This window comes from Cydia amplana, chromosome 19, assembly GCF_948474715.1.
Source record: "Cydia amplana chromosome 19, ilCydAmpl1.1, whole genome shotgun sequence".
Taxonomy (NCBI): domain Eukaryota; kingdom Metazoa; phylum Arthropoda; class Insecta; order Lepidoptera; family Tortricidae; genus Cydia; species Cydia amplana.
Window position 1 is genome coordinate 5145041 of NC_086087.1, and position 24477 is coordinate 5169517.

The 24477-nt window shown below is 38.3% G+C and overlaps 2 protein-coding genes across 2 annotated transcripts in view; both read right to left on the bottom strand.

Moving 5' to 3' along the window:
* Positions 1 to 24477, bottom strand: part of LOC134656861 (Fanconi anemia group J protein-like) — a 125475-nt gene that overhangs the window by 76998 nt on the left and 24000 nt on the right. The window lies entirely within an intron of this gene.
* Positions 20348 to 21264, bottom strand: LOC134656953 (3-oxoacyl-[acyl-carrier-protein] reductase FabG-like). Its single transcript, XM_063512515.1, has one exon. It carries the CDS (start codon positions 21216 to 21218, stop codon positions 20457 to 20459), a length of 762 nt encoding a protein of 253 aa, XP_063368585.1. The 5' UTR covers positions 21219 to 21264; the 3' UTR covers positions 20348 to 20456.

Genomic DNA, 24477 nt, shown 5'->3' on the forward strand with positions numbered 1-24477 from the left:
GTCAACTTCGCACAAAATCGACTTGTTATCAATCAAAACAGATTGCATCATAGGTTTCCCGTTAACCGAACGGATAGGAAAAAAATCATAAATACCTTCGCAAATATCGTCAGTATCCTCGGCTAAGAAATTTGTGGTCTTAATTTTAGATTTACACACTCGGCTCAGATGGCCTTTCTTTCCGCACTTTTTACACGAATACTGAGTAAATTTACACTGTTCTTTGGAATGTCCGTGATAACCACATGCACTACACTTAGATCTTTTCTTATCGCCTTCCGCGGCGGGGCGTAGCGCGAACACATCTGCAGATGCGCCGGCGCTGGCGCTGACCGTACTGTTGTTGCCATGCACCGCCAGCCGCGCACAGCGCACGCTTTGCGCCAGCTGCAGGGCTTTATTGAAGGTCAACGAAGTTGGGTCTTCGGCAAAAAGTTTTTCTTTCTCCTTCCTGTTTTCTAATCCGAGCACAAAACGGTCTCTTAACGCGGAGTCGAGTTCCGTAGCGAACGAACAATATTGCGCCAGACTGCGCACACGCGCCGCCCACTCGTTTAATTCCTCTCCGGGACGCTGCTCCGCTTTGTAGAACAAGTATCGCTCGGCGAAAACACATCGCTTAGCTTCAAAATGTCCGTCTAATTTTGCAATGAGGTCATTATAACTGACCGAATCTAGGTCAGCTGGAGACACTAGGTCCTTTGCGATGCGGAAAGTGTCCTCCACCAGGGCAGTAAGTAGCACCGCTCGACGTGTAGCACCAGATTTATCTGTCTCCTCCGTAAATTTGTTCGCCAAACAAAACTGAGCAAAACGACTTTTAAAAATGGCCCACTCCTGCGTGCGGTGGTCGAACGTCGGACTGTTACCTAACACCAGATTCGTTGCTAACATCTTCTCACTTGTGTATAACTGACTTTTATCACAAAAACTTCACTTTTAATACGCGTATGTTCTTTTTTCGTCGCCACTGAGAGGTTTCAGGATAGACTTCAGAATAAAACACAGGAATAGCAGTATAGCGTGTACTGGTCGGTTACAGACTGACTTGCTTAACTAGTTTTAAAACTACCCTTTAATTTAAACACTACAACATTAAAATGGAGTTATAATTTTAATGATCATTTATTATTTTAGGGTGGTAAAATAAATTTTTTTGGTATTAAATTTTACTAAATCTGGTGATAAGTTAAATAGCAGCCATATATAACCACCAATATACAAATCCACGCGTACGAAGTCGCGGGCAACAGCTAGTTAAATATAATTCGACATTTTACATTCGAAAGATCTCTTATGGCTGTATCATTGGAAATTCAATCTTCTTCCATGCGAAATAGCGTCGTAATTTCAAATGAGTCAGTTCGATTCACAGTGAGGTAAATAGTTCGTGGTGATGAATTTTAATGACAACGAATAGGGGGTAAGTTTGATAATTGTTTTACGTGTCTCGTTAGGATAAAAGAGATTTCCTAATAAGGGTAATGAGCAATGATATGATGCAACATTAGTTTATGTTAGGTTAGGTTAGGTTAGGCGTAATGGATTTAGATTACGAGGGTATCTCAGCTATGATGTGTTTATAGTAAACTAGCGACCCGCCCCGGCTTTGCAGGGGTTAACATAAACCTTATACATAAACCTTCCTCTTGAATCACTCTATTTAAAAGAACCGCATCAAAATCCGTTGCGTAGTTTTAAAGATCTAAGCATACATAGGGACAGACAGCGGGTATTGTTACTACTTGGTTTGGCACCGACTTCAAAGATATCAGTTGGTAACGCATAGACTTCAAAAAGGTTAATATTTTATTTCATCCTTTTTGAAGTCGGATTATTTTTTTTGTAAAAAGTTTTTATTTTTAAACGTTACTATGTGCAAGGACCATATATGTACCTATACTTGGCATGTGATACATAATTGCATTGCTATTCCATTTCTTTTCATGTTCTCTCACACGCAGTAATCAAGTCTTCCAAGTGGTGTACCTCAGACCTCAGTAACGACACATGCGTATTTCTCGACCCTGTATAACAGCTGACTTACAAATATAGACCTAATATACAAGGCTTAAAGTCTACCATCGAATAGGCATAAAGAAATACGCAGTTTTAGAGGCTTCATGTAGTGAAGCAGGTAGGTAACGAACGCACGCTACGTAGGGTTTGTCTGGGAGGGGACTCGCACGTTATGGAGTACCACTTAGTGTCTGAAACATGGATGTCGTTAGCTTTGTTAGTCTCGGTGCTGAGCCTTTATGTGACAGCAGAATATTAATTACCGTTATACGTAGTTATAACTAAATGCGTATTCTTACTTTATAATGAGAACCTATCAGGAGACCAAACGCCATACAATTCTTCTTAAAATACATACATACATATAATCACGCCTATTTCCCGGAGGGGTAGGCAGAGACCACGGATTTACATTTGCTACGATCCTGACATACCTCTTTCGCTTCCGTTACTTTCATAACATTCCTCATACACGCTCGCCGGTCTAGGGTGCACTTGACCTGGCCATTTCCCCGATCTGATCAGAGAAAGTCCGCCGAGGTCTGCCCCGTCCAACTCCCTCTATTCTCCCCATACACTCTCTTTGTCAACCTTCTTAAAATAAGTAAGACTAAATAAATAATTTTCGGTGTGGCTGAAAGGTTTGGCAGTTTTTGGCTAAACCGAACTTTTGGTCGAAACATAATTTTTATACCGAAATCGAAATTTCAGTCGGACAATAGTAAATATCGAGCAAACATCCAAATCTTGCTGACAGCGATGACGCAGTTACAAGACTTACAAGTTACAATGACGCAGATCGCATTAGCCGGCTGAATGATTTCGCCTTGATCGCTGACTTGCGGATAGCAAACAATCGATTGACAAAGTGTTAGCGAATATCATATTATTACTCTTCACTTTCAATTCTAAAGAAATATTACTAATTATTGAAAAATAATAGTTTTCATACGCTGATGTTTTTCCAACATCCAAATAGGCTCAGGGAATGACAAGATGATCAATTTAAAAAATAAACTCGTTTTTTAAAATAATAGGTATTTGAAGTTCAAAAGTTGTTTTTAATACGTTATTTAGATAATAAACACAATCAAAACATAGTAACGAGACTATCTAGTAAACATTCTCTAGGTGTATTATAACTATAACATTTCTAATTTAAAATTTCATCCCCCAAAGCGAGCGACAAAGTTGCCTGTATCCAAGCGACATTGCCAACCCCAGTGCCCGAAACAATATACAAATTCATTTCGGCACCCTTTCGCTTAATAATATCCTGTCATCGGCATGGCACCGACCGCGACCAGCGGTCAACCTTTCTGCGCATAGTTTTGTACGTTAAGTATCATTATAATTCGCGCGATTTTGCTCGGATTTGTCCGTAGGTACATTTTTAGGGTTCCGTAGCCAAATGGCAAAAAACGGAACCCTTATAGATTCGTCATGTCTGTCTGTCTGTCTGTCCGTCCGTATGTCACAGCCACTTTTCTCCGAAACTATAAGAACTATACTGTTGAAACTTGGTAAGTAGATGTATTCTGTGAACCGCATTAAGATTTTCACACAAAAATAGAAAAAAAAACAATAAATTTTTGGGGTTCCCCATACTTCGAACTGAAACTCAAAAATTTTTTTTTCATCAAACCCATACGTGTGGGGTATCTATGGATAGGTCTTCAAAAATGATATTGAGGTTTCTAATATCATTTTTTTCTAAACTGAATAGTTTGCGCGAGAGACACTTCCAAAGTGGTAAAATGTGTGTCCCCCCCCCCTGTAACTTCTAAAATAAGAGAATGATAAAACTAAAAAAAATATATGATGTACATTACCATGTAAACTTCCACCGAAAATTGGTTTGAACGAGATCTAGTAAGTAGTTTTTTTTTATACGTCATAAATCGCCTAAATACGGAACCCTTCATGGGCGAGTCCGACTCGCACTTGACCGCTTTTAATTTCTTTATTATTATCAACTAGCGACCCGCCCCGGCTTCGCACGGGTTAACAAATTATACATAAACCTTCCTCTTGAATCACTCTATCTATTAAAAAAAACCGCATCAGAATCGGTTGTGTAGTTATAAAGATCTAAGCATACAGACAGGGAAGCGACTTTGTTTTATACTATGTAGTGATGATACACAGTACAGAAGCTTATAACTAAACAGGTCCCTACAAAACTGTATTTACAGTATGCCTGCAGGTAAAGTCTCTACATACGACATATATTTTTAATAAGTACGAATTTATATTGTTATTAATTTGAACTTTTTCTTATTTGGCTCATGCCGAATGTTCTCGGGTAGACTATTCAGGAAATACGGAAGTCTTTTCCTTAGAGTTCTGCCACCAAAGTAGTTACTAACCCGGGGAACTACAGTTACAGCCCTTGTTTTATGCTTATGTTCTAGGTATTAGTATTGAGTTATGCTCTTCACATGTATTAGCGCGAGCGAGACGCACGGGGGAATTAGAACAAAATCACATAATTTTGATGTCAAATGTAAGTTTATCTACACACATGTCATTAGTGCTCTATAATGCGTTCAGAAACCGTAGGAAATGACAAGCTTTATTACAACCAATTTTACTATGAGAACTTTCTTATCTGTGGTAGTAGGACAATTTGTACTTTAATGTACGAGTACATAGGTAACGTTATAGATTTTTGTAAGGTTATGAGTTTAAATTTGGAACAGTAGTCAAAACTCAAGTGGGTCCCTATTCTAGTATCCATAGATATTAAAGCAGTTATCGATACGAAACGTCAATGTAGTATGTTTTTTTAATATAAACCGCACGATATTTGATCTCGAGTGACATGAGAATAGGGACTTCATACTTTTGTCTAGGAATTAAAAAAAGCTACGGATGTGTGACATGCGTGAAAAAAGTTTTCATTCACCGCCATTTGACGTACAGTTTATCTTTTAGTTAGTTTTAAGTATGTGTTTAGATAAAGAGTTGTGTATGTAACTGTACATAATTAGGCATTATGTAGCAGTCACATAAACTACTATTAGATTTGCCTCATTGTTTTTTTCAAGCCACAAAAATGGTAACGTTGAACAAGTTTACACGCAAATACAAACGATGAAACAAATTGCTCCGAGATTTCGGCTCGTCACAGGACACTGCTCAATATAGTTGAATCGCCGTCAATAATTGAATTCCTGGGGAGGCTCGGCTAAGCCCTTCTTTAATTGCTGGTATTAATGCGTCCCCTCAGCTAAGGGCCAGGGGATACGGGGATGAAATGTACACCGGGGCGATTTTGGTGTTTCGTGTTTAGGTATGGTTTATGTAGGTACTAGCGACCCGAAAGTCTTCGCACGGGTTACACAAAACCTTAACAAATTATACACGTAAACCTTCCTCATGAATCATACATTGATAGGTGAAAATCGCATGAAAATTCGTTCAGTAGTTTTGGAGTTTATCGCAAACGTATAGACATACAGGGAGAAAGATGCAGCGGGGAATAGCGATAGCATAGACTAGGAATCCTCTAGACGGAGTTTAGAGCAATTATTTCTTGAAACCGATGCTGCCAAAAATACTGGGGTGCGGGGGACGAGGTGAACAAATCCCGTGCCGTGATTGGTCCGTTCAAAGACACTGACCAATCACGGCACGGGATTCTGACACTTGACTCGAAGATGGAGTAAAACTACCGTATATTTGTGGCAGAGGGGGTAGCGTTACTATGCTCAGTCTAGAGGATATCTTGTCTGTGAGCGATAGCGTACATTTCCTGTTTTGAAATATTATTGAGAGTAAAATGGTATTCTAATTCTTATAATGATTAAAACATCTAAAAAAGTCAAGGAGCATATATATAGCCATGGTTAATATAGTATAAATAAAAATGTGTAAAATTATTTCTCATAATGTACTGTGTACGTCCGCTTTCCTCTTAAGTACCTACTACTGTTGCTAGGCGTCCGTGTACAGATACGATACTTTTGCTAGACGTCCGTGTACAGTACGTCCGTGTACAGATACCGCTAGAGTCTGTTCGAAAAGAGAAGAGTCGTGGAATGTATCGGGCCCCATACATTCCACGACTCTTCTCTTTCCGCACAGACTACTATATTTTGGTTGTGCTTATCATAATAAGTGAGGTGTTCAAGAACATCTATTGAACTACAAATAGTTCAAATTTACACAAAATTACTGCAGTATAAAATAGACAAATACGGCGGTTCTACGCCGTAGCATTCGTAGCATCCGCTACGCTTTGTATTGGCATACAACATAGGCAAATTCGAAAGTGCACCTGACATCAAACTGATATTGGACATGTGCAATTACTGGATTACGGCACCTAAAGTAATTTCAAAATTAGTAACAAAACATTTTTCATGCGTTCCTCTTTTGTCCATGAGTATAGTATTCATGTTTGTATGTTACATTTACAAAGAACAGTGTGGCTACCACCAGTTTGGCACTGACATACACGCTATCGAGAGCGTAACTTACTTTCTATGCATCTCGCTCGCACTCGCATATTAGTGCGAGCGAGATGTATAGAAAGTAAATTACGTAGACGTTAGCGTGTCAGTTTTGACACTGTCAGTTACTCATGGTACGGGTACTGCTCGTGGTTAAACAAAACTTAGGGAAGTATCTAAATGGATACTCGTTGCAACAACATAATGCAAACAAAGTTTTTCTTAAACTTTAAATAAAATAAATAAGGCACCTGTGACTGTGAGTCGACATAAATAGTGGTTTAGGTAACGGAACACTAAGTGGTAATACACAATGTTAGCAGTAGCGTAACTTATTGCGGTGTCGAGTTTCGGAGGTTCCGGGGCAAACTGCCGAATCCGACACAAGAGCAGCCGATGCTACGGAGCCACGCCGTTTTGTCGACTAAATAACTAGTGTTTAGTTTTAAGTTTATAAAATGCATATGTATGTTAGTCTCTATGGTATTTGTAATATGGGCCTTGTTGCCTGATTTAAATTTCTAAATAAATTACTATTAGGTATATCCAGACGTCGGGTTTTAGGGGGCAAAACTTAATGACAGAAAAACTCTACTATCGATGCTTTTCCCATATTCTAGTGATCGCTTTTTCTATATATCTCGCTCGTACTCGCATATTAGTCCGAGCGAGATGTATAGAAAGTACATTACGTAGACGTTAGGTATGTGTCAGTTTTGACACTGTCAGTGACTCATGGTACGGGTACTAGTGTTGTGAAAATTAATAAACGCACTAATGACTTTACCTTGTCGATATACCCTTAATTCACTGGTAGCGCCAGTTCTGAGCGTGCGACTTGCAATCCGAAGGTCGCGGGTTCAAACCCCGGCTCGTACTAATGAGTTTTGCGAAACTTATGTACTAAATATCATTTGATATTTACCAGTCAAGGAAAACATCGTGAAGGAAAACATCGTGAAGGAAAACATCGTGAGGAAACCGGAATAATCCCAATAAGGCCTAGTTTCCCCTCTGGGTTGGAAGGTCAGATGGCAGTCGCTTTCGTAAAAACCAGTGGCCACGCCAATTCCTGGGATTAGTTGCCAAGCGGACCCCAGGCTCCCATGAGCCGTGGCAAAATGCTGTGATAACGTGCAACGCGAGGAGGATGATGATGTTATACTTAATTCACAAAGGGTTAACCTTTTGGACGCCAATGACCGATATATCCGCACCGTAGGTTCAAGGCCAAAGACCGATTAATCGGTCACAGACCACAGAGCAACATAGACCTACGTGCATATGCATAAAGTTCAATTTCAGTTTTGACACTTCGGTGACGTGGCGTCAGCGTGACAGCTTTTGTGTTTGACACGGCGTCGAAAAGATTAAAGGTTGCCATACTGCAGTCAGCACACGGTGGCCGGGAAGGGAACAAGGGAAAGCGCTCGCGGGAGCGACACAGCCGAGAGCTGGCTAATTGCCACTTGAGCGCCAATTACGACGACGATATGCCTAGTTGTAAGGGCGCTGTGGCGAGCGGGGCGGTTGTTGTATGTTGGGAGCTGCTTTGGTTTTATCGCAACTTAATTTAATCGTACCCAAAAATTCCTATACTTGACGCGTCAAACGATGATCCCTACGACAGCAGGCGTGGCTCACTCCGCGATTTCGTCGCGTCGCTACAAGTACCTACAAGTACATGCGGTCCACACCAATTTTGGTGTCTAGCCATAGTATTAGTTGCCGCGCACCGCTACGAAACGGACGCCTGCTCGCGTGCTCGCGCTTGCGCCACCTGGCGGTCATATCTTAGACGCGTTTTGTTAGAGAGTGAATCCTCTGTACCTAGTACTATTATTTATTCTGTGACGACAGTTCCTCCAGGTCGCTTTTGAGAGAATGAAGAGGGACGTGGGACACTCCAGTCTCGCGAGATACTTCACCGTGCTGGAGTCAATCGGCTCACAAAAGATGTCATTAGAGCCACCACACACTAGCGTCTCACGAGCGTGGGCGTCTAGTCAACTCTGTGGCTGCTCAGGCTGCTGGTCGACGCAACGTTAACGCAACTGTGATGCGACGCCATTTGCCATAGCGCTGACTAGACGCCGACGCTCAAAGACGCTGATGGTGTGGGGTGGGCCCTTATTGTGTATAACATACATATGACAGGAAATAAGTCTTACGCGCATGGCACCAAGCCATAGGCCTCGGCTGAAGTGTCGAGGCCGGCGAATGAAGAGCGACGTGCACTCCAGCCTCGTGAGTCACTTCGCCGTGACGCGAGAGCTCCAAAAGATATCATTCGTGTGAATAATAGTAAGTTATTTCTTTAAAAATACTTCTAACATAAAACACAGAGGACATATATAACCGTATGACAGTAAATGAATTTTACGCGTATGGCACTAAGCCATAGGCCTCGGCTGAAGTGTCGAGGCCGGCGAATTAAGAGCGACGTGCACTCCAGCCTCGCGAGTCACTCCGCCGTGACGCGAGGGCTCACAAAAGATGTCGTTAGTATGCACGTACTTACACTTATGAACTTTTATTTTGTAACCGTAGTAAAACCTCGAGAGCCTACGCTTTGGGTTTTTTTTATGATAGAGGAGCAAGGAGGCAAAGGAACAGACAAAACGGCGATTGTTCCCAACTATTCATCTATTTTATAGTATCTCTTTTTTAAAGTGCATTTTTGTTTTTTTTTTTTTTTTTTTGTAACTTTCTGTAGACGAAACTTGGAGACTACTGAATTATGTTTATTAAATATAAATATACGTTATTGAAATAAAAAATAATAATTTGTCGTCTATGTACCCAGAACACAAACTAACTGTGGGACTAGGTCGAAATTGTAAAGTTATACATATTTATTTATTTACCTATTCCAGAATGGATCAAGCCATAAAAACTTGAAGTAGCATGTTATAAATTCGTGACACACCAGCCACAATATCCTCAAAAAGCCAAAACCCTACGTAAACCTGTGGCCAAAACATCCTTTTTTGAAACAAGACATGCCTTTAAGCCTAGAATAAAAGTATGCTGCGCTATATCCCCTTCGAAAGACAGCCGCAATAACGTGAATTCCTCCGAAAGAATGAAATACTTGGTATATTGCGTTGAGGGAAGCTTCGATTGGGATCTGCCGGAGGGGACACGGGACACTGTACTATCGACACGACAATATATTATAGGACCAAGCCTGATGAGTGATGATCAAAGAACAAAACTTTTGCAATCAGTGAAGTATTGTCAAATGTAATTTTTCAAGGGAAAGTCGAACATTTCTTAATTCTGCCATAGCCATTTTTGCATCAAACGCCATTGCGTGTAATTGATTGAGAGTCCGCTGGTGATGACGGTGATTGTCTTGTGCTTAAACATCAATTTAACTATTTGATTAAGTAATACCTATTATTTACAATTTATAGGTTTGGGAAAATGTTAATCATAGTTTTTTTTAATCCCTCTGGACATGTCATCAGTCATCACTGCACTACAGATGTTCCTAGAGAACAATCCTTTGCCATCGTATTTTCTCGGAAACGTTAGTATATGTCATGCTACTTCAGTCAAAATCAGTACGTTTTGTACTGAGACTGACTGAAATAGCATAACACGTTCGTGCGTTTCCGTGAAAATACGTGGTAAAGTATTATGTATTCACTACATCAGAACTGTACCTGTTCTAAAATGTCAAATTAACTTTCGTGTGTTGTATTAGACAAAGACGTGCATTAGCGACTGTTGGACTCTTTTATTCCAATGAGTACGTGCCTTTAATACTGCTTATAGTCATGTCCGACATGTCCGTACATTAAATATTCAAACAAAACCGGCCACAAAACAAAACCAAAGGCAATATCACTTTCTCGTATCCCGTTGCATATCCATTTCGTGCTATAGCGTCACAATCGCGACACCGGAGGGTGTGTTACCCACACCCTTACCAGCATACACCCTTCACACGTGCCTTACGCTTGGCCAAGTCAACATCAAGCAAAAATAAACTCTATTCTTAAGACATAAGAGACACCAGGAAGTTTTTAGATTGTTGGGGTAAGTTTGTCTTTGTGTACATAGGGCGCGCCCCTACTGTCGCCGCTCAAACATGGCGGCTAACAAGGTTTTTGCGAGCACTCGTGAGCGATTTCGCGCCTAATTTTGGTACGAATGTGATATTTTGCTAACGAGCAAGTTTTATTTACACGTCGGTAAGTTTGGAGGTATTGTGGAAGATTTGAGTTTGGAGATGAGACTGAGAATTTTAGTTGGGAGTAGAGCCCTCAAAGTATGAATATTACATACAGTTCTTTCTTTTCTATACTTGTATCCTGTTAGGTAATGTTATAGCAGGATAAAAGTTATAGCTAGTAGCTATACATGGGCTTGATCTCTAAAATTAGTTCATAAACCCTATTACGAACAGCAAATGGACTTGAGCTAAATACAAATTTCGTGTTCGTTATTTTTGTTTGCACGTTTGGTTACCAACCTCTCATGTTTTTTATTATAAGTAAAAAATATCTGGGTGACCGAGCTTCGCTCGGAAAACATATAAAAACTCAAAAATGCGCGTTTTCCCAGAGATAAGACCTAGCTAGATCTATTTTTCGCCCCCGAAAACCCCCATATAGCAAATTTCATCGAAATCGTTAGAGCCGTTTCCGAGATCCCCGAAATATATATATATATATAAATAAACAAGAATTGCTCGTTTAAAGGTATTAGATAGATAGATTAGATATATATATATATAGTTATCCATGCCGTAATCGGCAACGGCGACCCTAGCTAATTACGAGCGTGAGCTCTGATATGGCAGGCAAAGCCGAACTTACTTTTAAAAACTCTATCGCAGGTGGGGCAGTAAAGTTGACCAGAATTATTGTAAGTATAATTATAGGAGGGTTTCGGCCGGGATTTACGTATCTGACGTTTCGCATCAAGATCAGTGAGACGTGCGTCTTCAAAGTTCTTTACGCTCAACTTAACGCGAAAACGCCATTCTGGCCGCTGAGAAGCAAGCTCCTCCCATTTGTCAGGTGGTATACCGCAGGCAGTTAGGTGGCGCTTAAGCACATCCTTGTAACGTAGGTGCTGCCCACCTTAGCGTGGTCAGTCTAGTAGATACACCTCATAGGCCAATCTAGATGTCATTTTTCCTTCATCATCATCATCATCATCATATATTTAAGAGTAAGACTCTTGTCGGTGGAGCTATTTCCATGTTAGGTGTCCTCTGCCTTTCTTTGACAGCCTGATACGACACGACGTTGAGTTTTTCCTTTATTTGATTCATGTACGCTCTCCTTGGTCTTCCCTTCTTCCTCTTTACTTCAACTTTCCCTTCGATTATGTTTTTTGTAATTTTTCCTTATCTGGGATATAAAACACGGCTCGGTCTCTCCTGCTCAGCCTGCCTGGGGTCCGCCTTGGGAACTTCAACCTAAGAATCGGCGCGGACACTAGCTAAAGCGACGGCCATCTGAGCTTCCGACAGGGAAAACTATGCCTTATTGCAATTAATTACGTTTCCTCACCATATTTTCTTTCACCGATAAAAACATTGTTAAATGCCAAGCAAGTACATCTGCAGCCAGGGAAGATACGTGCACCTTACAGAATACCGCAGCCACACTATTTACACTGTGCTGTACCTAGGTGTAAAATAAATAACGAATATTCATAATGTCTGACCCATGAGTTTATGATGATATAGTAATCAACTAATCACAGCCATAATCTTCATATATAGACTGCTAAAATATAACAAATATTGTCGTAGTCGGGTAATATAGAGAGCAAACTCCTTGCCATTTATCGCATAATAATTTATTAAAAACTGGCCAAAATCTATAAAAGTATTCCGAATCAATCTCTTCAAGTTTTATCGACGACCGCTAAACTTTCGACGCTCCTCAAAGCTTGTAAATCGAACAAAATAAGCACCATTTCCATAATACAGCACAATGAAAGCACCCAACGCTCTACGGATTTATTACTTACAACAAAAACTTACCGAACGGAAGGAGTTTGCCCACCAACCAAAATCGCTTGACCCCCTCAGCTTTTACCGTGACACTTCAAGATAAGAGAATTCCAAAACGAGAAAGGATCTTTAAAGGTCGAGTTAGATTGGTCGGTTAACAAATGATCGAGGTTCGTTAAAAGAGCATTCTGATTCTGACAAAACGTTATTAAATCTTATTTCAGTGAGGATGAAGATATTACGAGTCCTGTTGTGTTCATTGTCGGGCGTTTGCCCTTCATTGCATATTATCTGCTATTTTGAACAGATTTGTAAGACTCGGGCCGAGTGTTTGAAAAAATAATAACCGACACGGGTTTTTGTGAAAGGGGATGTTTTAAGCGTATATCGGAGAATGGTTGCATTCGATGTCTTCGATTAACTTAGTTTAATAGAAATATATATACCTACAATTGGAAAGGTTTAATGAAATAGTTGGGTTTTAGGTACTAATTTGCCTCTTACAGTTATTGTCTAAATATCGTCTCAATATGTATGAATTATACATAATATTATTAATATTTCGGTGGAATCTGGAAGCATTTTGATTTGTTTGTGAGAATTCAGTGAAATAAGCTTTCAATTTCAACATTAATAAAACCTAGATAGATCGATAAGACGATTCATCACAACCACAGAACATATTAAAGAGGTTAGAATGGCTATCGCGCGCAGTTAGTATCGGAACCGGTGTCGCCGCTCGTTCCTCTCCACATTTACTAATACTCGCGCAACGGTAGTAAAAACTTGTGTGCGTGGTGAATGGATACGCCTCCTTTAGACAGATTTGATGTCTGGCTTCTTAATCTGAAGGTTATTGTGGCGCAAAAGGCATGTTTACTTCGTTTTTCGGTCAGCGCGGGCGAGTAGCATGCGAGCGTTTGCTCAAAACCGGCGGCGACACGTACCCTGCTCGCATCGCCATTCTAACTTGTTTTGTGATCACAACTATCAGCGAAATCATCAGTATTTTTAGAAAATGTCATTACAAAGTATGTATAGTAAATGTTCTGTATTTTAGTTACTTTAATTTTATATAACTTTGCAAACAGACAAAACTACCAAAATTAAAGTTATTACTTGCAGAAATATCTTCTCAATTTCTTGCACAACAACAAGAAGAAAAGCAATTTAAAATCAGATAACAAAATGCGAGCGGCACATTACCGGCGGTCGATTTCACATCAAAACCATGCGACAACCCGTATCATTGTCGTGACGACAAACGATTAGCCCCCGGCCAACAATCCAGTAAAATAGGATGAAAATGTCAAAATACAATCTTTCACGACAATCTTTACCTTTGCAAAATTACGATACTCCTAAATTAACCTTTATTTATCCGTAATAAGAGCGAAAAGAAGTGTAAAACATCCGTGTCGCGATTAAAGTGCCAATCACTGACACAATAGATGTAACACTAGAACTTGTGCCAATATGACGTGTTTTTTGTCAGGATGGCCGGGTCGACAATAGCATTGAATGACACGACACGCCATTGTCATTAGCATTGTTAAAATGAAACAGGAAGACGAGAGTTGTGTTGCGTTTTGCGCAAACTTGAGTTTCTTATCTTGTTAAGATTTGGGGACTAGAGGCGGGTGTAGAGTCGGCGTTTTAGATTTGTTACTATATCATTTTAGAGCCCTAAATTTTGAAATAGAAGCCTCACAACTCTAAACAAAAAAGGACAGTTACGAAAAGAGAGTTCTAAGACCAGGCCCCGTAGACAACATGCCAATCGCTAACGCTACGTAGCGAACGAAACGCAACTGTCACTGTCACACTAATATGCAAGAGTAGAGAGACACAAAGCGATTCGATGGCGAAGCGATAGCGATCGCCACCTTGGCTAGGCCACCTGCTACGTTTACATGTAAACGAGCCTGACCAACTTTATTGTGCAATAGAGCGTTTAAGAGTTGGTACTCGTAAGTTCGGCCTAGCCACAGCGTTAATAGGGCTCATCTCACGAAGATCACGATCAAAATTGTTACTATATGCCCGAATGTCGTTTACTTAAAAACTGTGGGAAAACCTTGAATCTTCAAATCAATACACTGTAGGTACTAATATTTTTGGATAATTTATATTTAAATTAGTTTACCAAGACTACGCATTTTACGATTTCACGTGCAATGTTTAATTTTAAAAGCTTATGCGTTTACTAGAACAGTTCGTGATGCTTAAAATCAATTACGAAATATAGAAATCCAATATGTGCATCGAAATGTAAACTTTAAACGTCGGCAAAATCGGCCTGCTTAGAAAAAACAGGAGTCACTTGAGTGGAAACAAAATAAGTATTACCTAAATACATCGATTCTTGTGTCTAAGCGGTGTAAAAGATTCGAATTTTAATAGTAGTTTATGCAACAGTGATATAATAAGGGTTCTTAAAATTCAAGGGTCGAAGTTACAAAACGAGACGTAGTCGAGTTTTGTAAAAAAAGACCCGAGAATTTTAAGAACCAATTATGAGCTGTTGCATACATTACTTTTTCTATGACAGCTGCAGCAAAAAAAAAAAAAAAAAAAATTGTTATTATTAAAAAAAAGAGTTATTATTAAAAAAAAAGAGTTATTATTAAAAAAAAAGAGTTATTATTAAAAAAAAAAGTTATTATTTAAAAAAAATTGAGTTATTATTTAAAAAAAAAAAGAGTTATTATTGTAAATGAAAACATACCTCTTTCAATCAAGATGATCGGAACTTGTATCTTTAAAAAAAATAAAGCAGTTGTATTATACTCATAAGATGACTGCTAGCAGTCATCTTATGAGCCTATAGACCAAGCATTCAAATGACATTGCTTTAGATATCACTGTCAGTCATTTAATTGACACATTTAAGTGCTGGAGTAGAAAAAAGTACATAATATTAAGTTGTCCATAAAACAAAAAAATTCAACAATTTTAACGCATTCTATCTATTTGTTTTACAATTTATAAATATAGTTTGTCAAAGGATTGTCTCGTTTCAAACATAGACAGTACCACAGAATAACTAATAGTACTACCGTACAGAAAATTCACTCCTTCACAAAAGTCAGATTTAGGTATAAAATTACACCTATATCGCCGCCTGCAAGCAAATTTGAAACTTATAACCGCGCACGAACCGTGAATCTCCTTTGCGCGCCGCAGTTTTATGACCGAGCTGTGAGTGTCGGCACGGGGTTATCACTTGACAAGTTTTTATACCTAAAGTCTATTTTTTTATTCGGTAGACTAAAACGACATTTCATAGTATGGACATCATGTGTCATTTCATACTATGAAATGTCATTTTAGTCTACTGAATAAAAAAAATAGACTTTATTACCCACTGATTTATTATTTTTCAGATAAATATGTAGGAATTACAAACGTTGATTATGTAAACATACATTTTTTATCCGGAGATAGTATGTCTGATTCTCACGGAAGTAAGTTTCGAAGCCATTGTATTTTCAGTTTTGCGCGAGCGCCACGTGACACGACACGACTCGTGCACGCCGAGCGGCAGCCCACTGCCATACGCCTGTCCGATGGGCGCGCCGGCCAAATGTACCTAAACTGCGGAGTGACACCCCCCTGACAGTACTATACTATCTTTTTCTTACACTAGTACTAGCAACCAAAAGAAAAGGATAGTATAGTTTTTTGTTCTTATTTACTGACAATTTGGTTTGACCAACTATACGTGCCTCATTTTCTCACTAACAAATGTTTAAATGTTTAACCTCTCGTATGCCAGAACGCTGATCCGCGTAGTAAGTATTGAATTCTAATTAATTGTTAATTAGAGTTCAATAGCTACTAACGTGGATCAGCGTTCAAGAGGTTAAGGGATAAGTTCGCCTTTGTACTTCTTTGTATTTTTTTGTTATTTGTAATATGTCTTTTTGTACAATAAAGAGTTTACTACTACTACTAAAGTCTAATAATTAACAAATAGGCCAACAGCGACTCCACAACTTTTCCACGCGGCGTGTCCTCGAGAAACCATCCCTGCCTGTCTTACCCACAAATAAATTGGCCTCCGGCCCCCACTTGCCCGAAGGGATTTTCGGATTAAACTTTATTACGTCTCAAAAAACTATTCGAGCTCCTTTGTCAGCGATTTCTTGGATTTTGGGAGTCATTGTGTTATTTTAAAGTTCTATACGTATTGGACAACTCTTTGATCGTCCTTTAGAAATTGTGATATCTAGTGATGATTGAAATACATAATGTGATTAGTGATTTTTGTAAAGTTGTGATAGGTTTAGGTTTAGAAAATGTTTTGTCGAAATCGAAACATTATAAAAGTTGGTATATTTTGTACCAACGAAATTAATAAACTAGAGAATAATCAAAAATAAAACAAGTGATTTATATGTTTGTTATTCTTTTACATGTTTCAGTTTTAATTAATATTATATTCGTTTTAATTTTTAAGAAGTTAGTTTAGTTCTTATAAATGTTTAGTTTAATAGTTTTTTTGTATTAGTTGTATTAGTTATGAGCGTATTTCTTTTATATTGTTCAAGTAATCTATATATATAAATGCACGTGTCCTGACTGATTGACTGACTGACTGACTGACTGACTGACTGACTCATCAACGCAGAGCCGAAACTACAAATGCTAGAAAGTTGAAATTTGGACACTAGGTTGCATTTATAAAGTGTACAAGAGCTAAGAAGCGATTTTGTGAAATTCAACCCCTAAGGGGGTTAAAAAGGGGATGAAAGGTTGTATGGGGTTCAAGTTTTAGTTTAAGCTAGGAATTTGAAACTTTGTGAAAATGTATTATATTAAAAAACAAGAAAACTAATTTCAGCGTTTTCGAAAATTCATCCCCCAAGGTGGTGAAAAAGGGGTTGAAAGTTTGTATGGAGATCAAATATTTTTGTGAGTGTGGGACTTGAAACTTTGTATATGGGTATATTATTATAAGACAGGAAAAGTAATTTCAGCGTGTTTGAAAATTCATCCCCTAACAGGGTTAAAAAGGGGTTGAAAGTTTGAATCCATTACAAATGCGTTGAAACTTCTTAGAAAGGCATAATAGCCGATTACAAAACAAAGTAATTGCGACGTTTTAGGAAATTCAACCCCTAAGGGGGTAAAAAGTGGATGAAACTTTGTCTTGGGGTGCAAATTTTATTTTAAGCTAGGACCTTGAAACTTTGCAAAAAGGTATTAAATTAAAAAACAAGAAAACTAATTTCAGCGTTTTTAAAAATTCATCCCCCGAGGTGGTGAAAAAGGGGTTGAAAGTTTGTACGGAGATCAAATATTATTGAGGGTGCGGGACTTGAGTCTTTGTATAAAGCCATATTATTAGAACTCAAGAAAAGTAATTTCAGCGTTTTTAAAAATTCATCCCTTAAAAGGGTTAAAAAGGGGATGAAAGGTTGTATGGGGTTCAAGATTTATTTTAAGCTAGGAATTTGAAACTTTGTGAAAATATATTATATAAAAAAATAAGAAAACTAATTTCAGCGTTTTCGAAAATTCATCCCCCAAGGTGGTGAAAAAGGGGTTGAATGTTTGTATGGAGATCAAATATTTTTGTGAGTGTGGGACTTGAAACTTTGCATATGGGTATATTATTATAAGACAGGAAAAGTAATTTCAGCGTTTTTGAAACTTCATCCCCTAACAGGGTTAAAAAGGGGTTGAAAGTTTGAATCCATTACAAATGCTTTGAAACTTCTTAGAAAGGCATAATAGCCGATTACAAAATAAAGTAATTGCAACGTTTTAGGAAATTCAACCCCTAAGGGGGTAAAAAAGGGGATAAAACTTTGTCTTGGGGTACAAATTTTATTTTAAGCTAGGACCTTGAAACTTTGCAAAAAGGTATTAAATTAAAAAACAAGAAAACTAATTTCAGCGTTTTTAAAAATTCATCCCTCGAGGTGGTGAAAAAGGGGTTGAAAGTTTGTACGGAGACCAAATATTATTGAGAGTGCGGCACTTGAGTCTTTGTATAAAGCCATATTATTAGAACTCAAGAAAAGTAATTTCAGCGTTTTCAAAGATTCATCCCTTAAAATGGTTAAAAAGGGGTTAAAAGATTGTATAGGGTTTAAACTTTATTTTAAGCTATGACTTTGTAACTTCGTAAAAAGTTATTTCATTAAAAGAGAAGAAAACTATTGTCAGCGTTTTTCAAAATTCAACATTTAAGGTGGTGAATAAGGGGTTGAAAATTAGTATGAAGGTCAACATTTTTTGTAAGTACGGGACTTGAATCTTTGTATAATGACATATTATTAGAATACGAGAAAAGTTATTTCAGCGTTTTTAAAAATTCATCCCCTATAAGGGTCCAAAAGAGGTTGAAAGTTTGTATAGGGTTCAAATTTTATTTAAAGCTAGGAACTTGAAACTTCGTAAAAAGGTATTTTATTAAAAAAACAAAAAAACCTATTCAGCGTTTTTAAAAATTCATCCCCCGAGGAGGTGAAAAAGGGATTGAAAGTTTGTATGGAGATCAAATATTTTTGAGAGTGCGGGACTTAAATCTTTGTTTAAAGCCATATTATTAGAACACAAGAAAACTAATTTCAGCGTTTTTAAAAATTCATCCCTTAACAGGGTTAAAAAGGGGTTGAAAGATTGTATAGGTTATAATTTTATTTAAAGCTAGAAACTTGAAGTTTCGTAAAAAAATATTTTATCAAGAGAAAAGAAAACTAATTTCAGAGTCTTTGATAATTCATCCCCCAAGGTGGTGAAGGGGGTCGAAAATTTGTATGGAGCCCAAATATTTACTTGAGTGCGGGACTTGAATCGTTGTATAAAGGCATATTATTACAATACAAGAAAAGTAATTTCAGCTTTTTTAAAAATTCATCCCCTAAAAGTTTAAACAGGGGTTGAGAGTTGGTAGAGGGTTCAAATTTTATTTAAAGCTAGGAACTTCAAACTTCGTAAATAGGTAGTTAGGTAGTAGGTTTTATTAAATAGTGGACTTGAAAATCTTCTGGGGGTTGAGAGAGAGATTATATCGAGAAAAATTTTATTCAGTTAGGGGCTTGAAACTTCGTAGCCAGGTTGTGAAAGACAAATCTCATGCGTTGTATAATAATTAACAAATGATTAACCGTCCCTACTGCTATCTTTTGCTGCATAATGTTCTAAGCTAATGTAGAATTTATAACCACCAATAAGTACGTAATAATAAGTACGTGTAAGTACGTAAGAAGCAATCTAAGCTCTTATAAAACCCCTGAGCAGCAGTCGGGTAGAAGCACGCGCGGTGGAAGTCTCATTCTGGTACCGGCCCATACTACCGCTAACACCAAGGGATTTCTTAGCCCCTTGGTGTTTTAGGCGTCAGACTGTTCAACACGTTACCTGCTGAAATCAGAGATGTCCTTAGTGATGTCACATTTACTAGACAGATTTAAAAAATGTTATTGGAGATGGCCTGCTACACGATCGACGAATTCTTCGACAGGGTGTCATTGATCCATACACACAATGTGAAAGTCTAAATCACTGTTTCGATGGGACCATGATGGGACATTACTTTCACTGTAAAATGTTATTTTTAATTTAGATATTTTAATATTATTATTAGAAAGCCTTAATGTAACTATTTAAAATTATTTAACGAAACATGGATTTATTTTAGTTTTAAGTTTATAATTATGATCGACACGACATATGTATTTCTGTTCTGCTTTTATTTGTTGTTAAGTATGTTTACATTTAGTGAAATGTAATTTTATTTTATGTACTTACTCCTAACATGTAATTAACGTTATCAATAAAATATGAATATGATTATGAATATGAATATACAAATCCACGCGTACGAAGTCGCGGGCAACAGCTAGTTATTAATATATTAGCTTATAGTACTAGTAATACGGTTTCAATTAGTTACATATTTGCTGATTTTGACTTTAAGTAGGTATGTTAAGAATATAGTTTTACAAAAACAAAATATTCTCGCCCTTTGTATAGGTATACAACATTCATTTCAAAAGGTATCCATTATCAATGACGTAGGTTGAGCCAGTAATGCTCCTCGCCTTATTACTCGCTAAGAACAAAATGACGTGTCCAATCCCATCGTCTTTAGCTAAATACCCCAAAGCAGTAAAGCCTGCCAGGCTTCCATTTAATTCATCGACGTTGCCGAGCTTGTTGTTGGTTATAAATTCGTTCTCCACCGGCCCGGGGTTCACAGAATTTACCCTGACGCCTGATGGTGCCAATTCCAAAGCCGCGCCACGCGTGAAGTGCCCCAATGCCGCCTTTGACACGGCATAAAACATAAGCGTTGGTACCATGCTGGGCCTAATTTCTACTACACTAGATATGTTGACCACATTTCCCTTAGTCTGGATCAGATAAGGCGCTGCAAGGCTGGTCAGTTGGATCACAGCTCTTACGTTGGTTTTCATCATATCGTCGTATGCTTGTAACGCCTTGCCATCTAGTAAGCATCCCTCTGAAGCCATCCCGGCGTTGTTGACGAGCACATCCAGTTTCCCGAAATGTTTTACAGTTTTAGGGATGACGGTGGCGGCGTCAGCTTCCTTGGAGAGGTCGGCTTGTATGACGAAGGGTTTCCTGCCGAGCGCCTCGATGTTTTTGGCGACGGCGGCGAGCTTGGCCTGCGTGCGCGCTATGAGCGCCACGTCGGCGCCCTCCTTGGCGAACATCAGCGCCGTCGCCGCGCCGATGCCCGAGCTTGCTCCCGTCACTATCACCACTTTGTTAGCAAAACTCATGATTCCTTATACGCGACTGTATCTCCGTTAAACACTGCTGAGACTGGGACATGGTGCTTCATCGGACTACCGTGCAGTCCTACAAATCATTGTAAATAATGACATGATTGCACTCAATTTTGCTTCAACAATCACATACATAACATAATTGGCCTCATTAACAGCACGCTAGGCGAGTAGACGCAAAAGACACACATTGACATTGACACATTGATAAAAACGGGACAAATGCGAGTCGGTCTCGCCCACCGAGGGTTCCGTATCTAATGTTTTTTTTTACATGTATAAATTCTTTATTGTAGAAAAAACAATGGCACAGGATAGGCAGTACAATGTTATGAGATTTTTTTCGTGTATTGTAGTGTAAGAAGATCTTGCCAAATTTAATATATAGTTCTAGGTAAACGGGAAGTATCCTATGAATTTTGATTCCCTTGAGAGTGTTAAAATATTTATACGTTTTTAGCGGCATAAACGGCCGTATCTTTTTTTACATTAACCTAGAAGGTTGATTTTCACATCTTCAAGGAACTGTAGACCTGTATATGGTTCCGTTTTTCCTTTTAAGGTACGGAACCCTAAAAATAGACAACACAGCAAAATAAAATTATGCTTTATTGGCCATGGATACAGGTTAGATCATAATAAGCTATACTTATAACTGGGGGCACGGTAGTGCCCTCGCCAAGACGAACAAAGAGAAGCGCAAGGGCACCACCTTCCTTTTCTAGTCATACAGTGTAAACTCTTTATAGCGACACTCAAGGGACCGGACACTTTTAGACGTTATAGAGAGTTTTCGTTAGATAGAGAGAAATTAATATTAAAGTAAACCAACTAGAGGCAAAAATGTCAACGTTATAAGGAGTGCAACGTTATATCGAGTGACGTTATAAGGAGTTTACACTGTATATGTGGCTTGGCAGTATCATCAGTATCGTTACTACATTAGAACTATTGTATAATAAAAAAGAACTATTGAATAATAAAAAATAATGAATACATTTTTCACCTTACACCCATGTCACGGTAGCGTAACGGCCAAGCCACATATTTTGACTAATGTGTAGAGTTTGTAAAGTTAGGGCTTGTAGAATTAGAAGTTTGGCTCTACAAGAGATCTGATACCTTTTTGACAGTGCGAGCCTTATGGTTTCATCTTGGCACCATTTTACATGAAAATGTGTGTTGGTAGGATTATTTATATTTTATATTTATTGTCTAAATTAGCCGGTGATATTTGCCAGCCAAATCAGATCTGCCTAACATTCGACCGGACCATTTGACGACCGGTTTGGCCTAGTGGGTAGTGACCCTGCCTGTGAAGCCGCTGGTCCTTGGTTCGAATCCCGGTAAGGGCATTTATTTGTGTGATGAACACAAATATTTGTTTCTGAGTCATGGGTGTTTTCTATGTATAATAAGTATGTATTTATCTTATATCGTCGCCTAGCAGCCATAGTACAAGCTTTGCTTAGTTTGTGGCTAGGTTGATCTGTGTAAGATGTCCCCTGATATCTATCTATCTGTCTATTCTTTGTCATTCCATTTTTACTATCGTCTCCTACATCTCCCATGATGTAGCCGTCAATGCGCTTTTCAACGCAATGGCAAGAAACCCCAGTCTTAACTGCTGCTTCATGTAATTATTAGTTAAAAGCTAAGCAGAAAAAAATTGGTTGAATGTCGCGCATTCTAGCATTCAATCTACATAATTACCGCCAAAGCCCGTAATTAGCATTATATAAAAAGAAAACTTATCACAAACTCGTCGGGTCGCACAACAGTTCTAAGTGCCCCTCTAAATCCTTTGTGAATTCGGCAATCTGGCGTATCAATGGCGCTACCCTATGTGCTTATTAATTACAAAGCATCCGACAACCCTGAGCCTAACACTGCTTTTAACTACGCACACGTTTAATAAATAGAAAATCTAGTTGATGCAAGAATCAACTCAAATACATCGTAATAAGGCCGACTTTTAAATATCAGCGTTACGCGAATTAGCATATGAAAGCGAACCTTTTGAATTTCGAAACAAGCTATTTTGAATTGTAATTTTATCGAGATAAGGTTTATACTGGATCAGTGGGTGAGAATAGCCAGGGGTGTGAATTAAGATATTGTAAAAGGGACAAAAGGGGAATGTCACACGAACGCTTAGTGTCAACCTCACATGTCTTTGAAGCTCATGTAAAATGGGTGGATATTATTTATTTAGGAACACAAATACGTTTGGGGCGTTGTCGCATGTTGTGATGCACGTCACATCCACAATGACAGAGTGCCTTGGGATTCATAAATAAATAAGCCTTTGTAATGGCTGACAATGACATGGGTACTTGATGGTGCTAGAAACTGTGTAATTGAAATTACTACCCCTTGAGAACCGTGAAGTTATAATCCTGCTTATGCTTTGTTAAGAGAATGTATTTTCTGCTATCGTATAACAGAGTAACAGTTGAACAAGGTAATGTAGAACACGGGTACGAAAATTATTATGAATACTAAAATGGTTATGATATGAATACAAAGAAATTAGAGCGAATAGAAGTTTTGTATGTAAAATTTCTACACGCTGTAATTGATCTGAATTAAAATTTTTAGCAACTAAAGCAGTAGACAGACAGAATAGTACATTATTGCAGAGGCCGGGAAAGGGCAATTCGTGGATGAGTCTCGATTTTTTTTTTCGCTTCGCGTCGACCGACAAAGAAGACGAATCCACGAATTGCTATTCCTGCCGAGGCATATATAGTGCTTTGCTCCAAACATTGCGAGGAAATAAGGTAAAATAATAATTATTTAAGCATCAAGCATGACTCAAATCGAACCTTCACATCAAAAATGTCAAAAACAATTTCCCTCTAAAATTAATTTTTAAAAGTTAAGGGCACAAAGTTATTCTGCCATTCAGTACCATTCAATATTCGTTCATTCAATATAATTGTGCAATATAGTTGGTCAAACCAATTTGTCAGTCAGTAAGAACCAGGAAAACTAATACCCATCCTTTTCTTTTGGGTACTAGTACTAGTGTGTGTTTCTCCAATATGCTCGGAAATGTTCACCTTATTGTAGCAAAAATAGTACAGAAAGTTCTACGTTATTGTCAAACTCTAATTAAAAAAAATCAAACTATCGCTGTCCTGTTCTAGCGGACGGGAATGAAAAAAACACTACAGTAATAACTTATTACTGTAGTGTTTTTTACTTTTTAAAAATAAAAAACGCAAACAGCCAATTATTAAAGCCGCGA